This window comes from Oncorhynchus mykiss, chromosome 20, assembly GCF_057628025.1.
Source record: "Oncorhynchus mykiss isolate SJ-2025 chromosome 20, ASM5762802v1, whole genome shotgun sequence".
NCBI classification, from domain to species: Eukaryota; Metazoa; Chordata; class Actinopteri; order Salmoniformes; family Salmonidae; genus Oncorhynchus; species Oncorhynchus mykiss.
Window position 1 is genome coordinate 16,121,273 of NC_143041.1, and position 27,701 is coordinate 16,148,973.

Genomic DNA, 27,701 nt, shown 5'->3' on the forward strand with positions numbered 1-27,701 from the left:
AAGCAGAACACAGCTCTCGTCACGAAACGTAGTACCCTCTCCATCTGTGCAGCAGACACACAAATCACCTTCTGGATACTTTGACAAAACTCAACTCCTTTACCCAGTCTGGTACCACAAATGCATTGACCAAAAGGCATGGATCCACTTTATCCATAAATCGTACTCCCACTGGGCCAGAGTAATCTCAGGCATTTTCCTGATCATTGGGGTTAGGCTCAGAAGCCTTCACCTCACCTGTTGCACAGGTTCAATTTCCCGAGAGTTTACTATCCGTCGACTGCTCAGGGTTTTTAGGACCGTAACATGTAATTATCTCTCCTGTATTTGACTAAAAGGATAAAGTATTTGGCTTGTATTTCACAGACGTCAGTTTGGGTTTGAACCTGGCGCCTATCCCGCCTCGTGTCATCTCACCCAATACTGCAAGTCACACTCCACCTGCTCATACTAACAAAACAGCTGTTAGAATTGTAAGTATATGTATGTCCCTTAAGGTCCTTGTGTAATTGTAATGTGAAATTGTACCCCTAGCTCGATTGTCCATTGTTTGTAATCAATGTATGCTTGTGTTCCCTCATGTGCTTTATGTATTGATTTGTTGTTAATACATTTTTTTTTTTAACTCCACCTGCTCATCTGTGCCATCACTTCCTTGTCACCTGAGTAGGCCTGACAAACATGTGACCAGTGACGTTCAACTCCACATGAGTGTCCCAACTGTACAAAACAAGTTACAACTTTCCAAGACAGACAGCAGATACATATTCAGTTCGGAAATAAGCAGGCCTGAAAAAGATTTAACAATTTTTGTTTAGTAGATAAGGACAGCACCATGATGAAGTAGAATCAACCTCTGAGACCAAAACAATAATATGTTAGATAAGATTTTAGGGAGATTGATAACTGCAATAGGAAACTTTATGTTCCATACACTGTTAAAGGTGTAATAAACCATAGATTTACATAATTCACAACCTTAACTTAACATCCCTGTTGTTATTGAGCGCTCAGCTGACGCAGTGTCCGGATGTGGACGTGGCAGACAGCTATCTACGACAGTTCCGGTGCGAATGTCCGCTTGGAGAGAAACCAGAGAGGAAAGGATTAGCGAAACACCCCAGGACGAACATCGGCAATAGTTTGACGGCCACTGGCCTTCGGAACCGGTTGTGAGCAGGGACAACCGATCTCTTGGCTAACTCGTTATTTTATCCAGATTTGAGGTGAGTGTCGAGTTGTATCTTGGTGAAGTATTTCAGTTCCTTTATTAAAGAAAACATTATAAATCGGTGGTAGCATAGCTAGCTACCTAACGTCAGCAGGATACTGGCTATACGCTCCATTATTTAGCTGATTCAGTTGCTGCGAGTGCTGATTCTTGTCATGAATCAACTCCGTGTATGTAGGCCCAAAGACGTCAACTGACATGAAGGTTAGCTAGCTAGTGGTGTTTTACTCAAGGCCGTGTATAGAAGCTGATTGTTTCTCTGATCACAAAAATTAATATTGATTTAGCTACCGTAGCCCGGTGAAATGCGACATGGGTTAGCTAGCCAACTAGAACTAGCCTTAGTTACCCGCGCTAGTTAACGCAACGAGACTGCTTGTCTCTAGCTGGTAGTTAAACGTTAGTTCACGGGACAACAACCTAAAATACTTCTCCTCTCTTGTCCATTGAAGTTGAACACACTTTAACGGGCTGTATAGATCAAGCAAATTAGCGGTTTGAACGATAACCAGTTGCTAAACAGACGTAGGCTATCCAATGAACTTTAGCCAGTCAGTCAGCCAGCCAGCCAGCCGTAGGTCAGCACGTTTGACAGTTTCTTCCTTCAACGGGCCCGTTACGCTCGGTAGCTAACGCTAACTGTTAATAGCTACAGTACACAGATCCAACGGTATTGTATTTCTAGCCGTGGCACCTGTTACCTTGAATTATTTAAAGAGCTGTGTCGAATGAACCCGTGTTTGTCATCATATAATAATGCTACAGCCGAGGTGGCTAGTTAGCTAAGGTAACCAGTGCAGTGGCTAGTCCTTGACTAGCTAGTAATGACTCTCAGTGCCATTACACTACACAAGTCATTGGATGAAGGCTGCGGTACGGATTTAGAAGCATAAGGACCTTATATTTTAATATTGACAAGAAAGAAGAAAAAAAATCTAAACAATAGGTTAAATTGATACACACTTAAAAAATATATATATGGTTAGGGTTCCCACACAGGTATATATTTCCATGTTACAGGATTGCTTAGGAAAGACAGAGTGGACTGCATGTGGTAATTAACGTTAGCTATCTGCTTCCTCCCCCGAACACCTGTGTAAATGCAGACTGTTGTCACCGAACAATACTGTCGGCTGAAACTGTGTTTAAACGGTGTACACTAAGTGTGTAGTTTGTGAAATTATTTTTCATGTAATATGAAAGTATAGGGATTTATGTTTCTAGAACCACATCGCAATTGAGAATCAAACATGTAAGGTCCTTGGACTAAGGAGTGACTTTAAGGGACCTTTAGTTCAATATTGGGCTAACCAGTGGCTAACCAGTGGCTAACCAGTGGCTAGCTAGCTAGCTAGCTAATATATGCAAATTATGTTAGATGAGGCCAGCAAGTCAATGAGTTAACATCCAGGTCAGGTCTAGGCAGACTAGGTTAATGCCTTTAACCAGATTTTTAACCTCTTAGATGTAAAGTTCCCTGTTTAGGGGACCTGTGTGGTTCTGGTACCGGTTCCGACTGTCATTTTTGCTTATAAATCGATCTGTGGACACCACAGCTTGCATTGAGCGATAGCCCTGGTTCCCACAGACACAGTAGTATATTTTTGTTGTGCCTGTGTGACGTGGGATGTGAAATATGAAAACACTGGGATGTCCCTCCTTCCATTTAATTTGCTCTTCCGACTGTCCAACTCCTGGCTGAACCTTACATCACAGCCACTGACAAAGCACATGCCTGCAATCCTTACACCATAGCGCAGCAGTCAAGTGGTTTCATCACTATAGCACATTCAGAGATCAATTTGTAGCCAAGTCTAAGTCCAAAAGGCTCCTTAACAGCTTCTACCCCAAAGCCATAAGACTGCTGAACAATTAATCAAATGGCCACCCAGGACTAATTTACATTGACCACACCCCCTTTGTTTTTAAACTGCTGCTACTCACTGTATCATCTATGCACAGTCACTTTACTTAGTACTTAGATTATTTAGTACATATTTTATGGACTCTGTTTTCTTAACTGTACTGTTGGTTATGGGCTTGTAAAGTAAGCATTTCACGGTAAGTGACAAAGAATTTTATTTGAATAAAAATAAGTCATGGATTTTTAACAAACCCTTTCTGTTTGTCAGAGATGGACAAGATTAATATTAGGTGAAAGGCGAGTTCCTGGACGAGTTCAGGAAGCCAGGCAAGAGCTAGCTCTGTGTGACGTTCAGAGGTCAGGGCAGATGTTTTGATCAAGAGAGACATTTAGAGAATTAGCACATTTTCTCTAACACCGAACATGTAAATGTGTATTTTACAGTTATAAGGGAGGAGAAAGCGTATAGTTGGTGGCTTTATAATTTGCTTGTGCTTTATTTAGAAAGCATATGTCATTTCAAGCCTTATTCAAACAGTTTTGTTGAATAGGAAATGTGCCATCAAATATTTCTTATTTTTATCACATTTCTACTGTGTACTTGAGCTTGTGTCCTCCAAAAGTGGCTACACCCCAGCAATTCAAAACTATTTTAACCAGAAAGGTGAGATTAACTTTATTGGAGTATGCAGCATTACTAGTTATTCTTTATGGCCCTCTCATGAGAAAAAATGTAATACATTTAGATTACATGTAACCACATTTGATGTTTTAAAGTTGCACTATGCAGAAATCGCTCCTCCATTTCCTGGTTTCAAAAATTCTACTAGTTCCCCTAATTTCAGTTTATTTGACAAAACAAGCAGTCATAAACGGCTGTGAGATATATTTTCCATAACCACAAATATTCTATTTTCAGCTGTTTGAAGCTGGTGGACATCTCCGAATATCTATCATATCTAACACTTAGACTGGCTTTCAATGAGAACGACAGATCTAGAACTCACATTTCTATGTGGATTTGGTTGGGTTGCCCAAAAACGAACATATTGCATCTTTAAAAGAAAGATGTGTTGTTGGTGAGGTAGCTAAGTGAATGGGTGCTCAATAGCTAGCTAACCGGCTTTTTGACAAGTGGGTGGTGTAGCTTGGCCTCTAGTGTCAGTGTACAGAGGACAGGACAATATTCTATCCATCATATGGCTGTCAGCTTGGTTATAGCCAGTCACATGATATTTGATTGAGCATTGTGTGTCAACAAGGTCTGTCGATTGATCCTACTTGTGCTGTATAGCTAGGGTTGAATTTTGCTCACATAAAGATACATTAGGTTAGGTGTGTTTTTAAAGAAGGTGAATTGGGGAAAACCTGACCTGTTTGCCAAAATCAGATTGCCTTGTCAGGCCTGTAGTAGGGCGATGTAGGCAGGGCCAAGTGTGTACTAAGTATGGCTGGGCGATATGGCCTTAAAATCATATTTTCAACCTTACAGGCAATTTACGATATATCTAAATTGTTTTCATGTTTTCTCTAAGCTTTGCTGTCACAATTTTAAGGTCAAACACATGGCTGTCTGTGTGTAAATGGGATGGTGGACAGACGCAGCAGAAGGAAGAAGTTATGACCAAAAAGACATTAGAATATGCAGAAAGAGAATGTTTTCTGGACACATTGTGCAGGTTTGGGGCTGTGACTATTTAGCTAATGGTGCTGAGCAATTTAGTGCTTTTTGAGGTCTGTTTGGTTTCGGTTCGATTTATATATATTTTTTAAACATTAAATGCATTATGAAATAATGACACTAAAATGATTTTAGAGCTTTTTAATGGAAAATCTAAAGCCCAAAATAGTGAATATTCAATTGGCGAAACAGAACACATTCCATTGTCTCTGTCTGGTCCACATTGGGTAGACATCAATAGGAACTTAACTATAAAATAATGAAATGTTTCAGTTGTGAATATTATTGGTTTTTATTTGAATATTCTGAATTCCTTAGTTATCATCTCTGCTCAGGTAGTAGCCAGCCAGCCAGACAATCTGTTATCTCTGTGCTCCCCATACTGTACTGTCTTGGGTCATCCTATTTAGCAAGGCTAGCCTGCCTTAGAATGCTGCAGAGCTGTCTCCCAGTCATTTGACTAGTTCTTCGAAGTAGATAAGGCATCCTTTCACAAGCTCTCTCTATCCTTCTCATCATGCATTCCGCTCTCATGCAATCAGTTTAGATTAACACAGACCAACGTAGCAGGCATAAAAGTGTATCCCCCCAGAGATCTGTATAAAATGACGAGATGTTCATGTCTCCGCCCCAACAATAGGAGTTGTTGTCCCAAAGGCGGGAATGCAGGCGACAAGATTAGGTCCAAAATAAGACCATAGAAAAGCATTGGGCTTATTTTGGACAGATTTCGCCGAGAGTTAAACCTCTCGCATTGCTTCTTCCTCTCTGATCCGTCTCTGCCCGAGCCAGAAACAGGTGCAGTGGAGTATGGTCGTTGTAGTTAATTACCACATTTCTGCACTGAACTAGGTTGAATATTTGCTTAATGAAAAGAACGCCTTTCAGTGTCCCACTTAGTTCTTGACTTGATTTCTCTTGAGAATGATTCGATTTCTCTCTAGAGAAATGGTGTTGGCTCACAAAAAACCTGACCTGAATGGAACTATTTGAACAGATGTTGGTCAATTAGTAGTTTAAATGTTTTATAACTCTAGTGTCTTTCTCTCCACTGCAGTGATCTGACACATGATAGGTGGATGCTCTCTAGGAATTTGCTCTCAGATCGTTCACATCGGCACTGATGGAGAGAGAAATGAGAACGCTATTGAGATGGAGCCCATGTCTTAGGTGTTGGCCCGGAGCCCTACAAGTACTATACTGACTCCAGTACACAGGGGCTGGCCTGGTTGTGCTGAGTGGGCATATTTTCCCTCTAGGGGAACCTTTATGGATTCTACATCAACCTTTTTTTTTTTCTCCCCACCTTGACTTTTAAATTCTTCGGCTCAGATAGCCAGGTTCACTTCCAACGACAGGGCACAAAGCAGGGCACGCCCTGGAACTTCAAAAGATCCACGCTGGCCCAGACTAGTATTGTTAGGGCAGTGAAGTCAAAGGTATAAATCAAACCCTGCTTGGAGTGCTAAATGCATGTTAACCTCTCCCAGCTCCAGGTATGAACTGAGAATGAATGTGAACCAGCAGACTCCCATGGCGTCTCCGTACGGCCCGCCCCAGCCTGGCTATGGCCAGCCCAGCTACGCTCCCCTGGGAGGGGGCTACCCTGGCCCCTACGGACCCTACAACGGGCCCGCTGCAGCCTACCAGCCTGGGGCTCCACCACAAGGTAAGTCTCTCTCTTTCCTTAACCCTAACCCACCTCTTCTGTCTCGCAAGCGACTCTGTCTCTGTTTCTCTCCCTCCTCCCACGAGCTGGCTTACAGTCTGCAAGGTAAAACTTGTCTCTGTCCCTCTTTCTCTGAACCCATCGCAAAGTCCACCCCCTGCCTTTCCCACCATTGTTTTCTGGCAGCTTGTGTGTGTTTGGATGTGGTTGCTTGTAGTGTGAATGCATCAACAACCATAGGGATTCTAGTTGCTCCTACTCCTGTTTGTGTGTGTGTGGAGACCTGCGTGAATAAGCATATTATGCGTGTATGTGTTCCTCCATTCCCCCTGGCTTTCTACATTCCTATTCTTGCCTCTGTACACTGTCTCTTTCCTTTCTTGTCTTTCAGGTTACTCTCCCTATGCCAGTTTTCCCTCTAAGGCTGTGGCAGCTAACCCTGTCTCTGACCTGTCCTCTCCTCTTGACTTAGGTAACTGCTCTCGCTCGCTCTCTCTCTCTCTCTCTGCCGCCCCTCTCCCCTACCTACATGCTTCTACAGCCTGCTGATCATTTGGTTGAGAGCAAGGGTTCCCATGGCCCACTTGAAGTTCAAAATCTAAGGTTTCGGTTTCTCACCTGAGATGACTAGCTTCAGGATGACTCATTTGACCAACGAGTGGTGTGAATCTATGCAGGTTTTTCTGTCTGGGAGTAGGCCTAATCATATCTTTAACGTTGATGACGTAATGGTCATCCGAGCTGATCGTTAGGACGTTCTGAATGCCATCCGCTGTGCTTCAAACCTGTGGTCATTTGCAGGCAGGTGCCTAACTCCCCCCTCTCTCTCAGGACCTGCCAGAGGCCCCCTTACCTCTGCCCCCCGTCCAGTCTCCACCCCCCAGGCGTACTCCCAGTATCCCCAGGGAGACTCTCAGAACGGACCCCCACCTATGGATCACTCTATGGCCCAGCCAGCTCACAGGTCAGACCACACACAGACACACACACACACACACACACACACACACACACACACACACACACACACAGTATATATAATAGACAGCGTTGTATGTGTGTGTGAAGGTGTGTATGTGACAAGTTGTTTGTGTGTCCAGGTCGCCAGTGTCTCAGCCATATAGCCAAGGTGCTATGAACTTGTCTGGGCCACACCCCTCCTACTCCCAGCAGTATGGTGCTCCACCCCCCATGCAACAGGTTACCAATCAGATGTCAGGGATGCAGATCGGGTCCAGTCCCCCCACCTCTGTTGGGCCGGGATATGGTAAGAAATGGATTGACTGATGAATTTCGTGCCAAACTTTGCGCCTGCTAAACACAATCCTAGTTACCTGAATTTTCTTTCTCCAGTTCACCATCCCAGCTCCCAGCCTCCAATCAGTGCTGCATACTCCTCTGCAGCCCCACACTCCTATACGCAAGCTCCTCCCCCATTGTCTGCTGCCCCCTCCCAGCCTCCCCCTCCCAGTGAACCTGCAGCCTCCCAGCCTTACTATGGTGGCCCCCCTCCCCCCCAACAACAACCATTCCCCTCTGCCCACCATCCCTCCCAACCCTTCGTCTCCTCCTCTCCATACTTGGGCCCTCCCAGCCAACCTCAGGCCCCTCCAGTCTCCCAACAGCAGTCCTTCCCACCTGGCCCCCCTGCTCAGCAACCCTTCCCCAACTCTGCCCCTCCTCCAGTCTCCCAGGCCTCCTACTCTGGTCCCCCTCCTCTCACCCAGCACTCTTTCCCTCCCTCCTCCCAATCTGGCCCCTTCCCACCCATCTCTATATCCCCTTCCCAGTACCCAGGTCCACAGCCCCAGTCCCAACCCGGACCCCCTCCCTTCCACTCTGGGCCCTCTCCTCGAGGCCCCGTTCCACCCCCCTCCATGTCCCAGCAGCAGGCCAATCACCTGCCCCCCGGCCCCATGCAGCAACAGCAGCCTCCTCAGCCTGGCATGCAGGGAGGATACCCAACCCAGCAAAATGGTGAGTACACCATGTTCAAACCCCTGTTCATCTTCTGCTAGACCACTAGCTTGCTTTTGGCAAGTCTGGAGTTTTTGTAATAGAATGTATTTGGCAGTCAGAATGGATGTGGAAGTCAAATGTCATTCTAGTCAAATCAATCAAATCTAATGTCATTCTAGTCAAATCAATCAAATCTAATGTTATTTGTCACGTGCTTCGTAAACAACTGGTGTAGACGAACAGTGAAGTGTTTTACTTACAGGATCATTTCCAACAATGCGGAGTTAAAGATATAAAATAAAACATAGAAATAGTGACACTATGAATAAATACATGGTGAATAACACGAGTAAAAAAGAACATGGCTATATACAGTATACCAGTACCAAGTCAATGTGCTGGAGTACTAGGTAATTCAAGTATATATGTACAAATAGGTAGGGGTAAAGTGACTAGGAATATAATTACAAATAGTTTGTAGACTGCAAATTGACCGCAAGAAGCCCAAACAGAGATGTTTCCCTAAATCATAATAATTTAAAACTGTTCTTACATTTGTATATGATCACGTCTCTCTATTATGCGTGGGAATTCTTGGGAACAGATTTCTTAAATTGAAGTCACTTGGAGCTGATTTCCTGGTGTTTTTAGTCTTTGTTCAACAATAATAAAATGAATAAATATTTATTATTTTTGCTCAAATTTGGGGGCCAAATAAACCACCCGCGGGCCAAACGTTCGGACCTTCCTCTGACAACGCCTGGTATAGAGGTCCTGGATGGCAGGGAGCTCGGCCCCAGTGATGTTCTGGATCTTACTCACCACCCCCTGTAGCGCCTTGCAGTCGGGTGCTTTGCAGTTGCCGTACGAAGTGGTGACGCAGCCCTTCAAGATGCTCTCAACGGTGCAGCTGTAGAACTTTTTGAGGATCTGATGACCCATGGCAAATGTTTTCAGCCTCCTGATGGCAAAGCGGTGCTGTCGTGCCCTCTTCACAACTGTGTGTGGACCATGGTAGTTCCTTAGTTATGTTGACATGGATAGAACTTGAAGCTCTCAACCCGCTCCACTACTGCCCCATCAATGTGGGTGGGGGTGTGCTCTGTTTCATGTAGTCCACGATCAGCTTCTTTGTCTTCCTGACATTGAGGGAGAGGTTGTTGTCGTGGCACCACACTGCCAGGTTTTTTTCCTTATATGCTGCCTTATCGCCGTCGGTGATCAGTCAGTCCTACAACCGTTATCGTCAGCAAACTTAATGATGTTGTGTTGGAGCCGTGCACGGCCACGCAGTCGTCGGTGAACCAGGCACACAGGAGGGGCCTAAGCACACCCCTGAGGTCAGTGTGGCGGATGTGTTGTTGCCTAGCCTTGCCTCCTGGGGGGCGGCCCATCAGGAAGTCCAGGATCCAGTTGCAGAGGGAGGTGATAAGTCCCAGGGTCCTGAGCTTAGTGATGAGTTTGGAGGCGACTATGGTGTTGAACTCTGAGCTGTAGTCAATGAACAGCATTTACGTAGGTATTCCTTTTGTCCATGTGGGTGAGGGCAGTGTGGAGTGCAATATCAGCTGTGGCTCTGTTGGGGCGGTATGCGAATTAGAGAGTGGGTCCAGGGTGTCTGGGACGTCACGTCTGCCAGCTAATGAACGTAAGCCCACCCTGAGTTTATAATCGATCAATACTTTCTTCCTCAGGTGCGTTTGGGCAGCCTAGAGGGCCCCAGCCCGGCTATGCAGGCCCGCAATATCCCGGGCAACAGAACTACGGAGCAGGCCCTGCCCCTGCACCCGCTCCCCCTGCACAGAAGAGACTGGACCCTGATTCCATCCCCAGCCCGGTAAGGCACACACACAACCCGTCCTGGTAACACATGCTCACTTTATCTTGTGATAGTGTATTGGTGATAATGATGTTAGGTATTGGACTGTATGTTGTGTGTGTGTGTGTGTGTGTGCGCGCAGTCTAACAGTTTAACCCAGTCTGTTGAGCATGTGCATCAAACACAGATGATTTGCTTGCCTTCTCTCTGAGGACTGACTAATCTATAACCAATAATCACAGAATCAGTCAGGGAGCTAATAATCCTGCTACTGAGTTATTTACGTCCTCTTCTCTCTGTCCCCTGTTTTCTGTTGGTTTTGTTTGATTTGATAATTTGCTGGACAAATCTCTGTTGTGAATGTAAAGCAAGCGTCTGAGCTGCCGGCTGTGCAGAAATCGAGACATAGAATAGATCCAGACGCTATCCCCAGCCCAGTAAGTCCTGTCTACCTCCTAACCCCTATGCCCTTCCCCTTCCCCTTAACCCATTATCCTTAGTGCTGAGCGATTAACTGAAATGTGTTTATTTACGTTTTTTAAATAACTAATTGACCGACATTGGTTCAATTATTTGAATTCCATTTGTTTTATATTTTTTTCTGAGCTCGATGTGCTATATCTCTATAAAGATTTCATGTTGTCCAACTCATCATAGTTAAGCACAGAAAACGTTGCAATTAACTACAATGACCAGAATCCAATGTGCCTCCAGCTGCCTGTTCTCATTGGTTCTTGCCCCAGGCAAGCCTGTGGGTCCAGCAGAAAGACAAGGAGAGGAAGAGCGATAGACACGAGGGATAGAGAGCAGTTGCTTAGGTATCTCTACCTGACAATACATCTAATTGATTGATGGTTCTTATTTAGCGGTCTTAAACATATTCACTATGTGGTCCAACTCATCCCAAACCATCTCAATTGGGTTGAGGTCAGGTGATTGTGGAGGCCAGGTCATCTGATGCAGCACTCCATCACTCTTCTACTTGGTCAAATAGCCCCTAAACAGCCTGAAGGTGTGTTGGGTCATTGTCCTGTTAAAAAAACAAATGCTAGTCCCACTAAGTGCAAACCAGATGGGATGGCGTATCGCTGCAGAATGCTGTGGTAGCCATGCCGGTTATGTGTGCCTTGAATTCTAAATAAATCACTGATGGTGTCACCAGCGAAGCACCATAACACCACCACCTCCATGCTTCATGGTGGGAACCACCCATGTGGAGATCATCCGTTAACCTACTATACGTCTCACAAAGACGCAGCAGCTGGAACCAAAAATCGCAAATTTGGACTCATCAGACCAAAGGACAGATTTCCACAGTCTAATGTCCATTGCTCGTGTTTCTTGGCCCAAGCAAGTCTCTTCTTCTTATTGGTTTCCTTTTTAAAAGTGGTTTCTTTGCAGCACTTTGGCCATGAAGGCCTGATTCACACTGTCTCCTCTGAACAGTTGATGTTGAGATGTGTCTTTTACTTGAACTCTGAAGCATTTATTTGGGCTGCATTTTCTGGGGCTGGTAACTCTAATGAACTTATCCTCTGCAGCAGAGGTAACTCTGGGTCTTCCTTTTCTGTGGTCGGTCCTCATGAGAGCCAGTTTCATCATAGCGCTTGATGGTTTTTGCGACTGCACTTGAAGAAACTTTAAAAGTTCTTGAAATTTTCCAAATTGACTGACCTTCATGTCTTAAAGTAATAATGGACTGTCGTCTCTCTTTGCTTATTTGAGCTGTTCTTGTCATGATATGGACTTGGTGTTTTACCAAATAGGGCTATTTTGTCACAACACAACTGATTGCCTCAAATGCATTAAGAAGGAAAGAAATTCCACAAATGAACTTTTAACAAGGCACACCTGTTAAAGCAGGTGACTGACTACCTCATGAAGCTGGTTCAGAGAATGCCTCTGACAGCTTGACACTCTTGGCAAAGGGTGGCTACTTTGAAGAATCTGAAATAGAAAATATATTTAAATTTTTTAACACTTTTTTTTTTTTTTTTACTGCATGATTCCATGTGTTCATCTTTTTTCATGTTTTCACTATTCTACAATGTAAAAAATAAAGGAAAACCCTTGAATGAGTAGGTGAGTCCATACCTTTGACAGGTACTGTATATACACAAGTAAGCTGCCCCAGGTCAACCGTTTAGGAGCAACAATGGCTCAGCCACGAAGTGGTAGGCCACACAAGCTCACAGAATGGGACCGCCGAGTGCTGAAGCGCGTAGCGATTCAAAATTCCCTGTCCTTGGGTGCAACACTCATTACCGAGTTCCAAACTGCCTCTGGAAGCAACGTCAGCACAATAACTGTTAGTAGGGAGCTTCATGAAATGGGTTTCCATTGCCAAGCAGCTGTACACAAGCTTAAGATCATGCGCAATGCCAAGCGTCGGCTGGAGTGGTGTAAAGCTCACCGCCGTTGGACTCTGGAGCAGTGGAACCGCCTTCTCTGGAGTGATTAATCACACTTCACCATCTGGCAATCCGACTGACAAATGTTTTTTTTCACATGCCAGGAGAGTGCTACCTGCCTCAATGCATAATGGCAACTGTAAAGTTTGGTGGAGGAGGGATAATGGTCTGGGCTGTTTTTCATGGTTTGGGCTAGGCCCCTTAGTTCCAGTGAAGGGAAATTGTATTGTATTGCTACAGCATACAATGACATTCTAGATTAATCTGTGCTTCCAACTTTGTGGCAGCAGTTTGGGGAAGGCCCTTTTCTGTTTCAGCATGACAATGCCCCCGTGCACAAGGCGAGGTACATACAGAAATGTTTTTTTGTCGAACGGTGTGGAAGAACTTGACTTGCTTGCTCCGAGCCCTGACCTTAACCCCATCGAACACCTTTGAATTGGAATGCCGACTGCGAGCCAGACCTAATCGCCCAACATCAGTACCCGACATCACTAATGCTCTTGTGGCTGAATGCAAGTCCCCACAGTAATGTTCCAACATCTAGTGGAAAGCCTTCCCAGAAGAGTGGAAGCTGTTATAGCAGCAGTGGGGGACTCCATATTAATGCCCATGATTTTAGAATGAAATGTACAGCAAGCAGGTGTCCACATACTTTTGGTCATGTAGTGTAGATGGCTGGCTGCTACTACCTAAGCACAGATGATATGATGACTTGGAATGAAATAGTCAATCTTCAAATAAAGTGAGAGAAAGGTAATCCACCGTTGAATAAAGTAATGTGAGAAAAAAATGCTTATTATTAAGTGATAAATGTAATGGGCAGTCTGCTCTCATTGGGGTTTCATGAAATAGTCAGCGTACTAAAAATAAATGTAATTTACAGTGCATTCAGAAAGTATTCAGACCCCTTGACTTTGTCCACATTCTGTTACGTTACGGCCTTATATTCTAAAATAGATATATATTTTTTTTTATTCTCCCCCGTCATCATTCTACACACAATAACCCCATAAAGACAAAGCAAAAACACATTTATAGACTTTTTTGAAAATGTATCAAATGAAGTGGAATATCACATTTGCATAACCATTCAGAGTTTTTACTCCGTACTTTGTTGAAGTGCCTTTGGCAGCAATTACAGCCTTGAGTCTTCTTGGGTATGAAGCTTGGCACACCTGTATCTGGGGAGTTTCTCTAATTCTTCTCTGCAGATCCTCTCAAGCTGTGTCAGGTTGGATATGGGGAGCATCGCTGCACAGATATTTTCAGGTCTCTCCATAGATGTTTGGTTGGATTCAAGTCTGGGCTCTGGCTAGGCCAATCAAGGACATTCAGAGACTTGTCTTAAAGCCACTCCTGCGTTGTCTTGACTGTGTTTAGTGTCTTTGCCCTGTTGGAAAGTGAACCTTTGCCCCATTCTGAGGTCCTGAGCACTCTGGAGCAGGTTCATCAAGGATCTCTGTACTTTGCTCCGTTCATCTTTCCCTTGATCCTGTCTCTCAGTCCCTGTCCCACATCATGATTTTGCCACCACCATGCTTCACCTTAGGGATGGTGCCAGGTTTCCTCCAGATGTGAATCTTGGCATTCAGGCCAAAGAGTTCAATCTTGGTATCATCAGACCAGAGAATCTCGTTTCTCATGGTCTAAGAGTCCTTTAGGTGCCTTTTGGCAAACTCCAAGCAGGCTGTCCATGTGCCTTTTACTGAGGAGTGGCTTCCGTCTGGCCACTCTACCATAAAGGCCTGATTTGGTGGAGTGCTGCAGAGATGGCCGTCCTTCTGGAAGGTTCTCCTCTGTGGAGATGGGAGCTCTGTCAGTGACCGTCGGGTTCTTGATCACCTCCCTGACCAAGGCCCTTCTCCCCCCGATTGCTCAGTTTGGCCGGGCAGCCAGCTCTAGGAAGAGTTCCGAATGTCTTCCATTTAAGAATGATGGAGGCCATTGTGTTCTTGGGGACCTTCAATGCTGCAGAAATGTTTTGGTACCCTTACCCCAGATCTGTGCCTCGACACAATCCTGTCTCGGAACTCTACGGCCAATCCTTCAACCTGGCTTGGTTTTTGCTCTGACATGCACTGTCAACTGTGGGACCTTTTTATATAGACAGGTGTGTGTGTACCTTTCCAAATCATGTCCAATCAATTGAATTCTACAATCAAGTTGTAGAAACATCTCAAGGATGATCAATGGAAACAGGATGCATGTGAGCTCAATTTCAAGTCTCATAACAAAGGGTCTGAATACTTCTAGAAGGTATTTCTGTTCGATTTTTGTATACATTTGCAAAAATGTCAACCTGTAACGCTTTAATGTAACATTGTGGAAAAAGGGAAGAGATCTGAATACTTTCCAAATGCGCTGTACACAACCAAAATATTTTATTTAAGGAAAGTAATGTGAATAAGTGATTGTTGGAGCCTAATAAGTTGTTTTACCATCAATTGTTTTATGCTATGCTGTTACAGCATTGAACCCACATAATGCATCATTTTTGTGGGGGAACTGAAATTAAAGAACCTCAAAAAGCACACAGCTCAGCACACAGCTCAGCACTACCCTATCTCCAGCCCAGCAGTCTTCTCTGTAACTGCTACAACCCCTAACCTTTGAACCCAGACCCTCTGAAGCATACCAATGTTACTATGTCTGACCAGCAGGTCATTGGTGCGTTCTGACCCCCCCCCCCCCCCTTCTCTTCCTCCTCGCATGCCAGCCTGCAGTGTCTCACACACGACTCACCCATAATTCCTTGCTTTCTGACATTTGCCCACAATTCCTAGCACCCTGAAATTAGCCCCAATTCCTTGCATTTTTTTGTTATCCACAATCATGCTACATCTGCGTATTAAGCCCTCCCTAGGAGTGTTGGTGTGTTGTGCACTGTTGCCATGGTTGCTGTGTCATTGTGTTTATATTATAGAATGGTTTTTGGTTCATCTTCTCTGTTCTCTTTGGGAGATCTGTTATTTTTTACTCTCCTGCAGGAGAATAGGTTTGTGTGTGGTGGATAGATTCTTCCCCTGCATGTCTTTTATACTCCACCCTCTGTCAAATTAACATTAGTGTGTCTGTAAAACTCACTTTCTCGTTCTACCTCAGATTCAGGTGATTGAGGATGACCGGGTCAACAAGAGCAGTGAGCCGTTCACCACTGGGGTCAAAGGTCAGGCTCCACCCCTGGTCACCACCAACTTCCAGGTGAAAGACCAGGGCAATGCCAGCCCGCGGTTCATCCGCTGTACAGCCTACAACATGCCCTGCACCGCCGACATGGCCAAACAGTCCCAGGTCCCCTTGGCCGCTGTAATCAAACCCCTGGCTATGCTGCCCCCCGACGAGGTGAGACACACACCCCCTCAATCTCCTCTGGTCTGTTCTCCTCCTCAAAACACTCTCTTACGTCTTGCTCGCTGTCTCTCTCGTATGTGTTTAATTTGTTTGCACGAATCGGAGGCCTCCGCCGTTTCTGGGTTTGAACTACGGTATAAGATGCTAAACAGACACCCCCCCCCCTCTCTCTCAGACCCCTCCGTACATTGTGGACCATGGGGAAGGCGGTCCTATCCGCTGTAACCGCTGTAAGGCCTACATGTGTCCCTACATGCAGTTCATCGAGGGCGGACGGCGCTTCCAGTGTGGCTTCTGCAGCTGCGTCACAGAGGGTATGTTCGCGTGGGTGATATTGTGTGTGTCTGAAGTCAACGTTATTTTTTTGTTTTAACACTCCCTCTTTCTCTCTCCCATAGTTCCTCCCCACTACTTTCAGCATCTGGACCACACAGGGAAGAGGGTGGACTGCTACGATCGGCCAGAGCTCTCTCATGGCAGCTACGAGTTTGTGGCCACCGTCGACTACTGTAAGGTAGGCGTCTACTTTTAGACAAGACTGGAGGCCCGTAGCGTTGTGCTATTTTGGAGCAGGAGATTTTCATGAAGAGCCAGATTCTGCCGTCACAATGACCAGGTTTGGCACATAACAGAGATTCTCGACCAAAGAAAGGCTGTGCCGTTATGTAATATGCGAACTGTCTCGTCTAAATACGTCTCTCTCTCTCTCGCTCGCTCTCTCCTCCTTTCACGCTCTCTCCTCCTTTCACGCTCTCTCCTCCTTTCACGCTCTCGCTCTCTCCTCCTTTCTCTCTCTTCTCCTTTCTCTCTCTCAGAACAATAAGCTCCCCCAGCCCCCGTCGTTCATCTTCTTCATCGATGTGTCTTACAACGCCGTGAAGAGCGGCATGGTTAACATCGTCTGTCAGGAGCTCAAGACTCTACTGGACTACCTGCCCAGGTACACCCACACACACACTATTCACCCATGTGTAAACACACCCACTAGCTAATTAATGACATTTGCTCTCCTCCCCCCCAACTCACCCTCCAGGGAGAATCCAGAGGCAGACTCGGTGGTGCGTGTGGGTTTTGTGACCTACAACAAGGTGTTGCACTTCTACAACGTCAAGTCCAGCCTGGCCCAGCCCCAGATGATGGTGGTCAGTGACGTCAGTGACATGTTCCTCCCTCTGCTCGACGGCTTCCTGGTCGGCGTCAACGACAGCCGGATGGTCATCGAGAGGTACGCAAGCGCACACATCTCCACCAGGCCTCACGACTTAAGGTTCCCGTCGTGGCACCTGTCCCGTGATCTAATCTCACAGCGCCAATGTTCTGTAAAACAGTAGGAAGTCACAATATCAGTTGCTACAGAATCCGAGTGTCACAGAATACAGTAACATTGTGTCCCCGGTCTGGAGTCAATCACTATCAACGGATATGACAACAATCATAACATTCAGTTTAATGTCTTAGATGGCCATTAACCTGCACACAAGTGATCGTCTCAAATGGAACACTGGAAATCATGTGTATTACGTAAAGGGGAAACCGCATAAATATGCTAAGCATTGTGTAAATGACTCTTAACTGAATATTTAACTTATTCCATGTCATGAGTCATCTTCTAAAGTAATTCAGTGCTTTATTACGGAGTGCAATCAACAACTGAGATGACATTTAAGAAATGAATTGTTTCTTCTAGCATGTTGTGATTCAAACTATTTTGATGCGCATCCTAATCCAGTGGTTGTCATGAATTTTGGGTTGACAATTAGGCTGTTATATTTTACTGTTAAAATAGGTTCAATAGAGATTAATTTGCCTACATCTTTATGTGCACTAATATCATTGGATACTTTTGGGGCGGGCTAATTCACCCCCGAAGTGGAAACTCATTTTCTAGATCGCTAACTTGAAGAATAAAACCCACTGCTGGTAGTCATATGTTAATCTAACAGCAAATGTATTGTCCTAAAATGTTTAACTGTAATTGTAGCCTACTACCAAAAACCTGTGCAAATACCAGGGTTGTAAAATAGTTGCTATTTAGCTTAATAGTCAAAGTTGAGAAAGTGTACCTACATAAAGCTCAGAACCTCTCAGCGTTACACAGGATACCTCTGTTTTTACCCTGCAATTGGATTAGAAAATGTTATACAATCAGAATGCTTTTTTTTTTCCTCCTGGGAAAGGCCGCGAGAGGCTCGCTCGTCACAGTGGCAGGCGGCAGAGGAGGCAGCCGCAGGGCATGAACTTTCATTAGATGAATCATCAGGATAATGCACTTTACTGTTTGACCAAATCATGGCTTAAGCCTCCCCCCCAAAAATAGGAAGATTGCGAAATATCACATTTCATTTAATCGCACAGCTAGGCCAACGGGTCACTGTCTGGAGCCCTGGTAAACACACATGAACATTTATATCCATCGCATGTATTGAAGCAGATGTCTCATCTGTCCAGACTTTGCAACTGGTTTAAGTTGTGTAGACTCATTTGGTGTGTGTGTGTGTGTGTGTGTCAGTTTGCTAGACCAGATTCCGGAGATGTTTGCAGACACCAGGGAGACTGAGACGGTGTTTGGACCAGTCATTCAGGCAGGACTGGAGGCACTGAAGGCTGCAGACTGTGCCGGGAAGCTGTTTGTGTTCCACTCCACTCTGCCCATCGCTGAGGCTCCTGGGAAACTGAAGAATAGAGAGGACAAGAAACTAGTGGGAACAGACAAGGAGAAGGTACACACAAACACACATGTATTCTCACACACATACTAATAAGGACAAGATAAACTGATATGGCAACTGTGTGGCAGATACTGTTGCAATTAGACACAGAACACATAAAGAATCCTCATTCTGGAGAAAGTGTTCTATCTGCTAGTGGTTGTGTCATTGACTCGGTCTATGCGTCTCTCTCTGTCCAGTCTCTGTTCCAGCCCCAGTCTGGTTTCTATAGTAACCTCTCTAAGGAGTGTGTAGCACAGGGCTGCTGTGTAGACCTCTTCCTGTTTCCCAACCAGTACGTCGACGTGGCAACGCTTGGTGTGGTGCCCGTCTCCACCGGGGGTTCCGTCTACAAATACACCTACTTCCAGGTGAGAGACACATCCTTGCTTCAGGTCCTGAGCAGTTAGATTTGAGTCATTTTAGGTGAAAATTAGGGGGGGAAAGGTGGATCGTTAAGTTTTTTTTTAAATATTTTTTTTTAAAATGTTTTATTTATTTTATTATTATTTTTTTTTTTCTCCCCAATTTCGTGGTATCCAATTGTTGTAGTAGCTACTATCTTGTCTCATTGCTACAACTCCCGTACGGGCTCGGGAGAGACGAAGGTTGAATGTCATGCGTCCTCCGATACACAACCCAACCAGCCATACTGCTTCTTAACACAGCGCTCATCCAACCCGGAAGCCAGCCTCACCAATGTGTCGGAGTGCACCGTCAACCTTGGCTAGCGCGAACTGCGCCCGGCCCGCCACAGGAGTCGCTGGTGCGCGATGAGACAAGGAGATCCCTACCGACCAATCCCTCCCTAACCCGGACGACGCTAGGCCAATTGTGCGTCGCCCCACGGACCTCCCGGTCGCGGCCGGTTATGACAGAGCCTGGGCGCGAACCCAGAGTCTCTGATGGCACAGCCCTTAACCACCACTGCGCCCTTAACCACTGCGCCACCCGGGAGGCCCCCTCCTTAAGAGGTTTTTAACAGGGCAATTGAAGATAATGTCACCCATCAGATTGTCAGGTTAATCTCGTCTTTAGGCTACATCTATTATGTGTGAAATTAGTTTTGATATAGTTTACGTTTAGTTTCAATTGGCCAGTGACAGATGGCAGCCAACTATCGGGGTGAAGGGCAGGCAGGGGGGGAAATGGCTATGTCCTCCTAAAACTGCTTATAACGCAACTCTGTTATTGAAATTCTAGCAACGACTGTGTTGAATCAACTTATTTAGGACAAGCCAAGCATGGGGGAGACATGACTTTGAAAATTAGGGTAATTCAAATGTTAAATTCTTAACCTCAATGATGCTCTCTGAGCTCCTAGTGTTAATCCACAGATAAAAGGGGACACCTGGTTAGTCTTTAGTTAGTTGTCTAGAGGGCTGTTGTGGTGAGTGTTACTGCCACACCGGCAGTCATAAGTCATGACCACAGTCAAATTCCACGTGACTTGGGCCTCGCAGTGCTTGAGGCTTCATTACAGACTCGGATTCGATCCCAGGCTGTGTCGCAGCCGGCCGCGACCGGGAGACTCACGAGGCGGCACACAACTGGCCCAGCGTCGTCCGGGTTAGGAGAGGGTTTGGCCGGCCAGGATGTCCTTGTCCCATCGCTCTCTAGCGACCCCCTTGTGCAGGGCTGGGCGCATGCGCAGGGATTTTGGTCGCCAGTTGTAGGTGTTTCCTCCAACACATTGGTGTGGCTGATTTAGAGAGCAGTGTGTCAAGAAGCAGTGCGGCTTGGCAGGGTCGTGTTTCGGCTCTCGACCTTCTCCTTTGTAACTACCAATTGGATATCACAAAATTGTGGAGAAAAAGGGGTAAAAAGTCGCTGTATTTTTTGCACTCTGGACATGTTGGTAGTACCCATCCTGGTAACGACCCGCTAGTGGTTTGGTACTCAGGGCTCTGTTGACCCTCTAACCACTCTGACATCAATGCACATGCTATGGAAAATCACATCGAACAATTATCGAAACAGTATCATGCTTTTAAAACTCAGGTAGGCTACGTTTTTTTTTGTTTTTTTTGACTGTGATTATCAAACTGAAGAAAATAGTTCAACAACCGGTTGAAACTGAGCGAACGATCGTTGTGGACGTCTCAAAGCCAAACACAACTAAATGGACAACGCTTTCTAAGGTGATGATTCATTCAAAGCGTTCAGGACGTTGCATTTAGAAGCGTATGAATATTAGAGCTTCAGGCCTCTATGAGCCCAAGCCCACTTATTTTGCCTTCATTAAAATAACGCTTGTGCCGTTACGCAGTACAGTGTCTTCGGAAAGTATTCAGACCCCTTTCCGATTTTGTTACGTTACAGCCTTATTCTAAAATGTAGTAATAATCCTCATCGATCTACACACAATACCCCATAATGACAAAGCAAAACCAGCTTCTTTTATTTTTAGATCTTTTTTACCAAGTTATTAAAAACAATATACCTAATTTACGTCCGTTTACAGACCCTTTTGCTATGAGACTCAACATTGAGTTCAGGTGCATCCTGTTTCCATTGATCATCCTTGAGACGTTTCCACAACTTGATTGGAACAATTTTTAAAAGGTGTTCAGTCCGTTTTAGAATAAGGCTGTAAAAAATGGTCTGAATACTTTCTGAATGACCTGTATATGTCCATTGACTAATGGCCTACTGCATATTACATGTGGCGGGAAAACCGTTTAAAACAAACTGGTTATCTTCTGCTGCACTCAACTTTCTATCCATGAGTCTGGGAGAGAACATACGGGCCTAGGCGATGCTGTTGGTTCATTGATTGCGCTTACAGAGTTAGCCTACAATAATTAGATTTTGAATAGCCTAGTAATGGGGCATTTTAATATTTTCATAACTAATAGGCTGACTACCTTCGGCTATACAGAATATCTCACCTCTGTGCGTTTCCATCTCTTGCCTTCATTCCTTTCTCGAGCGGGCCTGTCAGCAGTTTATTTATGTTTCGTTGTGAAAACATGTTACTATTGATGCTCCCGAACAGATTTCTGTTGGTTTCCCATATTTAAGCACTGGATGGCTTCAGGAACATGGTTGGAGAGCCCTTGGCATACAGATTTTGCGTGGTGTATCACTGCATGCTCCTCAGTGGTCGACGCGTGAAGTGAAATCTGTGTTCTTTATAAGCCCAGATATTTCTGTATGCAATCCTGTGTTGAAAGCAGAGTTTTGATGGTTGCTACTAAAAAGAGGATCCCAGCTGCTACTCTATTTATTTCTCTGCTGCTCCGCTATAAAACCAGAGTATCCAACTGCGTGAAAGCAGCCTCCATTTGCTATTCCAGTGCATACAGATGACATATATATTTTTTCCCCCTGCCCCGTTTCTGCCCATTTGATAATTTGGCTTTTCTAAATTAAAACAAATGTTACATATTAATAAAGACAATATTACATTTGAGAATAGTCTGTTGGGTGAAAATATGATCACTTGAGAGAACAGCGTTCGCCGCCTGAGTCCAGGAACGAAGAGCAAGCTTTTTTTGTCAACAGCCCATTGTTGCAGCATGCAGGCCATTGTTGCAGCATGCAGGCCATTGTTGCAGCATGCAGGCCATTGTTGCAGCATGCAGGCCATTGTTGCAGCATGCAGGCCATTGTTGCAGCATGCAGGCCATTGTTGCAGCATGCAGGCCATTGTTGCAGCATGCAGCCCATTGTTGCAGCATGCAGCCCATTGTTGCAGCATGCAGGCCATTGTTGCAGCATGCAGGCCATTGTTGCAGCATGCAGGCCATTGTTGCAGCATGCAGCCCATTGTTGCAGCATGCAGGCCATTGTTGCAGCATGCAGCCCATTGTTGCAGCATGCAGGCCATTGTTGCAGCATGCAGCCCATTGTTGCAGCATGCAGCCCATTGTTGCAGCATGCAGCCCATACAGGATATGTTTTGGTTTCTAAGACATTCTAAGGTTTGCAGAGGTTGACCGATTATGATTTTTCAACGCCGATACCGATTATTGGAGAACCCAAAAAAGCCGATATCGGCTTTAAAAAAATATATATATTTATTTATTTATTTATTTATAATAATAACAATTACAACAATACTGAATGAACACTTTTTTATTTTTACTTAATATAATACATCAATAAAATCTATTTAGTCTCATAAATAATGAAACATGTTCAATTTGGTTTAAATAATGCAAAAACGAAGTGTTGGAGGAGAAAGTAAAAGTACAATATGTGCCATGTAAAAAGGCTAACGTTTAAGTTCCTTGCTCTGAACATGTGAAAGCTGGTGGTTCAATATTCCCAGTTAATGAGTTTTAGGTTGTAGTTATTATAGGAATTATGACGCGTCGACTATTTCTCTCCATACCATTTCTATTTCATATACCTTTGACTATTGGATGTTCTAGTAGGCATGTTAGTATTGCCAGCCTAATCTCGGGAGTTGATAGGCTTGAATTCATAAACAGCGCTGTGAAGCAAGCATTGTTAAGAGCTGCTGGCAAACGCAGTAAAGTTTGAATGAATGCTTACGAGCCTGCTGCTGCCTACCACCGCTCAGACAGACTGCTCTATCAAATCATAGACTAATTATAATATAATAAACACAGAAATACGAGCCTTTGATCATTAATGTGGTCAAATCCAGAAACTATCATTTCGAGAAAAACGTTTATTCCATCAGTGAAATACGGATCTGTTACGTATTTTATCGAGCGGGTGGCAACGCTAAGTCAAAATATTGCTGTTACATTGAAGGTTGTGCAATGTTATGTCATAATTATGTAAAATTCTAGCGAATTAGTTCACAGTTCGCAACGAGCCAGGCGGCCCAAACTGTTGCATATACCCTGACTCTGCTTGCACTGAACGCAAGAGAAGTGAGACAATTTCCCTAGTTAATAGTGCCTGCTAACATGAATTTCTTAACTAAATATGCAGGTTTAAAAATAGATATACTTCTGTGTATTGATTTTAAGAAAGGCTTTGATGTTTATGATTAGGTACGATTGTGCTTTTTGTTAATTAATCGCCCGTTTGGCGAAGTTGAAGTAGGCTGTGATTCAATGATGAATTAACAGGCACCGCATTGATTATATGCAACGCAGGACAAGCTAGTTAACCTAGTAATATCACCAACCATGTTTAGATTTGTTTTTTTTATAAGGTAAGTTTAATGCTAGCTAGCAACTTACCTTGGCTCCTTGCAGCCACAAGGTCCTTTTGATGCTGCACTCGCGTAACAGGTGGTCAGCCTGCCGTAACAGGTGGTCAGCCCGCCACGCAATATCCTCGTGGATTGCAATGTAATCGGCCATTAATCCGTGTCCAAAAAAGGCTGATTACCGATTTCTAAACTTGAAATCGGCCATGCCAATCGACCTCTAGTTTGTATCATTCACAGCTCAATCTAGCGTATAGTACCCGTTTTCAAATGATCACTTATGGTCAACATAGGCACTTCATATGCTCCGGGAATAGAGACAAATATCATCATGTTTCTTTAGATGTGCCTAAAATATGTGGATTTATTGTGATGGACTTTTATGTAGATTTCCAAAGGCGTGCAGCAGCGTCTTGTGTGCATGGAGGCCTGGAGATGCTAAATGTGTTTTATGTTAATGAATGGTCAATTACCATGAGACCGGCAGTCATTTGAGACGATAACCGTCTGACACAATTTGGTGACCGCCGCATCCCTAAGTTACCTACGATTGAATCACTCCTGGTTCATCTTTCAAATACCCACGTGGGTTTGAATGCTCCTGAAAACCAATCATTAGATGGGAGAGGTGGGACTTGCAGTGCGCCAAGCGTCTCAAATGGAACCAAGTTCTGTTTTTACCGCGAGGCTACGTTGTTGACGCGCACGAGCGGTGTGGATGAAATGTTTGAATAACGTTGGGGTACATTTTATTTTACAACGCTCGTGCACGCAACGCGGCGGGGCTCGTTTGGGTGTAACCACATCCACCTGTTACCTGCCTTCACTCGCTGTCTGTGTGGTTTGTCAGGCCGAGACGGACCGTGAGCGGTTCCTGAATGATCTGCGGCGAGACGTTCAGAAGCCGATGGGCTTCGATGCTGTCATGAGGGTCCGAACCAGCACAGGTAAGTGTCTTGCTCTCTCTCACTTGCTCTCTCTCGCTCACACTGTCTCACACACTCACAATTGTTCCCGCAAGATCAGCTGTAACCTAACAACTGTGGAAAAGGTTAAGGGGTCTGAATACTTTCTGAAGGCACTGTGTGTGTGTACACACAGTTTGTTTTTCTTTATGTTCCCCTAAACCAGCATGTCAATCTACTGTCCCCAATAGTACAAAAGTTGACATTCTATGCGAGAAATAAATATTCCAAACATAGTCTGGAACCGTTGTGGGTTGCAATAGAGCCCAAATAAATACAACCGTTTGTTATGCAATGTGGCTGATGCAACGGATCAGAACATTTAGCTTAAAATGTTGATAAACTATTAGGCTATTTCTTCACATTATAAGCGCCGCAATGCACACGTGGTGGTAGGCTATAACCCATTATCTAAAGTGACCGCAAATGCAATTATCCATGTGATGCTTTTATTATAAAGGGGGAAAAATGCATGTTGTCTATATGCACTTAAACAGCAAATGGAGGAAGCTTTTCCAATTGTTCATTTTCATGCCAGACAGATAGGCTCTACTCCTGTTGTAAAAGAAGCAATGTGCTTATTATATATATATATATATATATATATATATATGAGTAGGCCTAGCCTATAGAAAACTGATGGGATCCTCATTCTGTTTTCTCTCACAATTGCATAGCCTATATACATGTTGCGCAACATGAGCTCTTGGGCTCTCAGTAAGTGTTTGATTAGATTTTGCATTGATGTCAGTGACTAGAGGGGCATTGGAGCGCTAGCTTGTTTTGGTAGGCTACAATTGACCAGCATCAGCGCTTGGAGAAGCCTAATTATCGTGACTAAACGGTCACATGGAATTTGACTACCTTCACGACTCGTGACCGCCGGTGTGGCAGTAGTACGGTCACCGTAACAGCCTTAGTCACAACACTGAAGTGAAAGGGACCTCCAAGTCTTTATACTTACCACTTGGTGATCAGACCTTGTTGAGTATCTGATAACCACTCCAATAAAAATAGTAGATTAAAACATGCTTACAACGGTCCCCTGAGTACATCAACAAAGGATTGGTATACCTCCACTGGTATGCCATCCAGCCCCAGACTTAAAGGCTTTAATTGCGTCAAGAAGTTCCTCCTCTGTAATTTGGCCTTCGCATGAGTCTTTCCGTACATTTTTACATTCTTCATAGAAGAAGCAAAATCGATACAGTTGAACTTTGTTTAGTGGAGATGGAGGAGACTGAAAAGAACCATATGCTTCAAGTACTTTGCTTCTTCTTTCAAAATATTGTTTGGTGAACTAAGTTTCATGAAATACTTTTTTGGTGGCATTTCTATGACGAAGAACTCATTCTGTGTCTCTCTGGAACCATTTTGTATTTTGCCGTCTGTCTGTGGACTCGCTCTTCACCTAGTGGTGTTTATCTACTGCTGTCGTAACGTCCTCTCCTCCACCAGGTATCAGAGCGACAGATTTCTTCGGCTCGTTCTTCATGAGCAACACGACAGACGTGGAGCTGGCAGGCCTGGACTGTGACAAGACTGTCACCGTGGAATTCCGCCACGACGACAAGCTCAGCGAGGACACCGGTGCGCTCATGCAGTGCGCGGTGTTGTACACCAGCTGTAGTGGTCAGCGGCGTCTGCGGGTCCACAACATGGCGGTCAACTGCTGCTCCCAGCTCGCCGACCTCTACCGGAACTGCGAGACGGACACAATCATCAACTTCTTCTCCAAGTACGGTCAGTATCACACGCTCACTATCTGTCTATACAGCTGTGAAATTGTGTAGTATGTTTCGAGATTGTTACTAAGAGAAAGAATGTATAAAGATCAGCAAGGGGTCCAATCACCGAACACCTACATCTACTTTAGGTGTGAGATACTGTAGATTTGATTGATACCAGTAGGATTCAAACCAACTTAAGGTCTTTATGTCCGGAAATGGAAACCAATGGTCCTTTTCTCTCTGTGTGTAGCGTACCGTAGCATATTGAACACCCCCACCAAGACAGTGAGAGACACCATGGTGAACCAGTGTGCCCAGATTCTGGCCTGCTACCGCAAGAACTGTGCCAGCCCCTCGTCTGCCGGACAGGTCGGTCACTCGCGCACACACACACACACACCCCCCCAAATTGGACAAGTCAGTGACACACACCCCATACACACGCACGATACACACATTCCCCCCCGACACCATTCAGACACTGTCACATACATACACAAACACTCACTATACATTCACCCCATTACCACCCACACACTGCAGTCAGTCTCTCACACAAATCAACGCCCCAAAAATGTACACACTCAATCGCTTCCCCTCTCTCCTTTTGTAGCTGATCCTACCAGAGTGTATGAAGCTGCTGCCGGTCTATCTGAACTGTGTGTTGAAGAGTGACGTGCTGCAGCCGGGAGCTGACATCTCATTGGACGACAGAGCCTACCTGAGACAGCTGCTCAGCTGTATGGACGTATCAGAGAGCCACATCATCTTCTATCCCCGCCTACTGCCCCTGGTGAGAGGCCCTGCTCTCCAACTCGCTCTCTTTCTGTCTCTCGAATTCACTTCAATCAGCCTCATTTGGCATGACAAGGCACCATCTTACTTTGCTGAAGCAAACATGTAAGAACATATTACATCAATGTGAAATCAGTTTGTTAAATCGTGTGTTAATCAAGTACCTTTCCATCTCAGGTGAAGTTGGATGGAGGGTCGTTGCCGATGGCAGTGCGTAACTCAGAGGAGCGCCTGTCGAAGGGCGGAGTCTACCTCCTGGAGACAGGGCTCCACCTCTTCCTGTGGGTGGGAGCCAATGCTCAGCAGGAGCTGCTTAGCAACATCTTTGGAACGCCCACCTTCAGCCAGATAGACCCCAACATGGTGAGACACACACACACA

The 27,701-nt window shown here is 44.9% G+C and overlaps 1 protein-coding gene across 4 annotated transcripts in view; it reads left to right on the forward strand.

Annotated features, from left to right (window-relative positions):
• The first annotated feature begins 713 nt into the window (after window positions 1-713).
• LOC110498741 (protein transport protein Sec24C) overlaps window positions 714-27,701 on the forward strand; it is a 31,507-nt gene continuing 4,519 nt past the window's right edge. Inside the window, exons 1-20 of one of the 4 annotated variants that reach the window (XM_036955762.2) lie at window positions 1,022-1,226; window positions 6,267-6,445; window positions 6,837-6,917; window positions 7,277-7,409; window positions 7,546-7,712; window positions 7,799-8,422; window positions 10,099-10,241; window positions 10,592-10,660; window positions 15,740-15,979; window positions 16,164-16,302; window positions 16,387-16,502; window positions 16,804-16,928; window positions 17,022-17,213; window positions 18,498-18,708; window positions 18,897-19,067; window positions 24,681-24,777; window positions 26,254-26,538; window positions 26,776-26,894; window positions 27,139-27,318; window positions 27,498-27,683. In XM_036955762.2, coding sequence (XP_036811657.2) covers window positions 6,286-6,445; window positions 6,837-6,917; window positions 7,277-7,409; window positions 7,546-7,712; window positions 7,799-8,422; window positions 10,099-10,241; window positions 10,592-10,660; window positions 15,740-15,979; window positions 16,164-16,302; window positions 16,387-16,502; window positions 16,804-16,928; window positions 17,022-17,213; window positions 18,498-18,708; window positions 18,897-19,067; window positions 24,681-24,777; window positions 26,254-26,538; window positions 26,776-26,894; window positions 27,139-27,318; window positions 27,498-27,683 — 3,438 coding nt within the window. In that variant the 5' untranslated portion in view covers window positions 1,022-1,226; window positions 6,267-6,285. Of the gene's footprint in view, window positions 1,227-6,266; window positions 6,446-6,836; window positions 6,918-7,276; window positions 7,410-7,545; window positions 7,713-7,798; window positions 8,423-10,098; window positions 10,242-10,591; window positions 10,661-15,739; window positions 15,980-16,163; window positions 16,303-16,386; window positions 16,503-16,803; window positions 16,929-17,021; window positions 17,214-18,497; window positions 18,709-18,896; window positions 19,068-24,680; window positions 24,778-26,253; window positions 26,539-26,775; window positions 26,895-27,138; window positions 27,319-27,497; window positions 27,684-27,701 lie in introns of all 4 variants that reach the window. The other 3 variants (XM_036955763.2, XM_036955764.2, XM_036955765.2) reach the window with 3 other exon arrangements.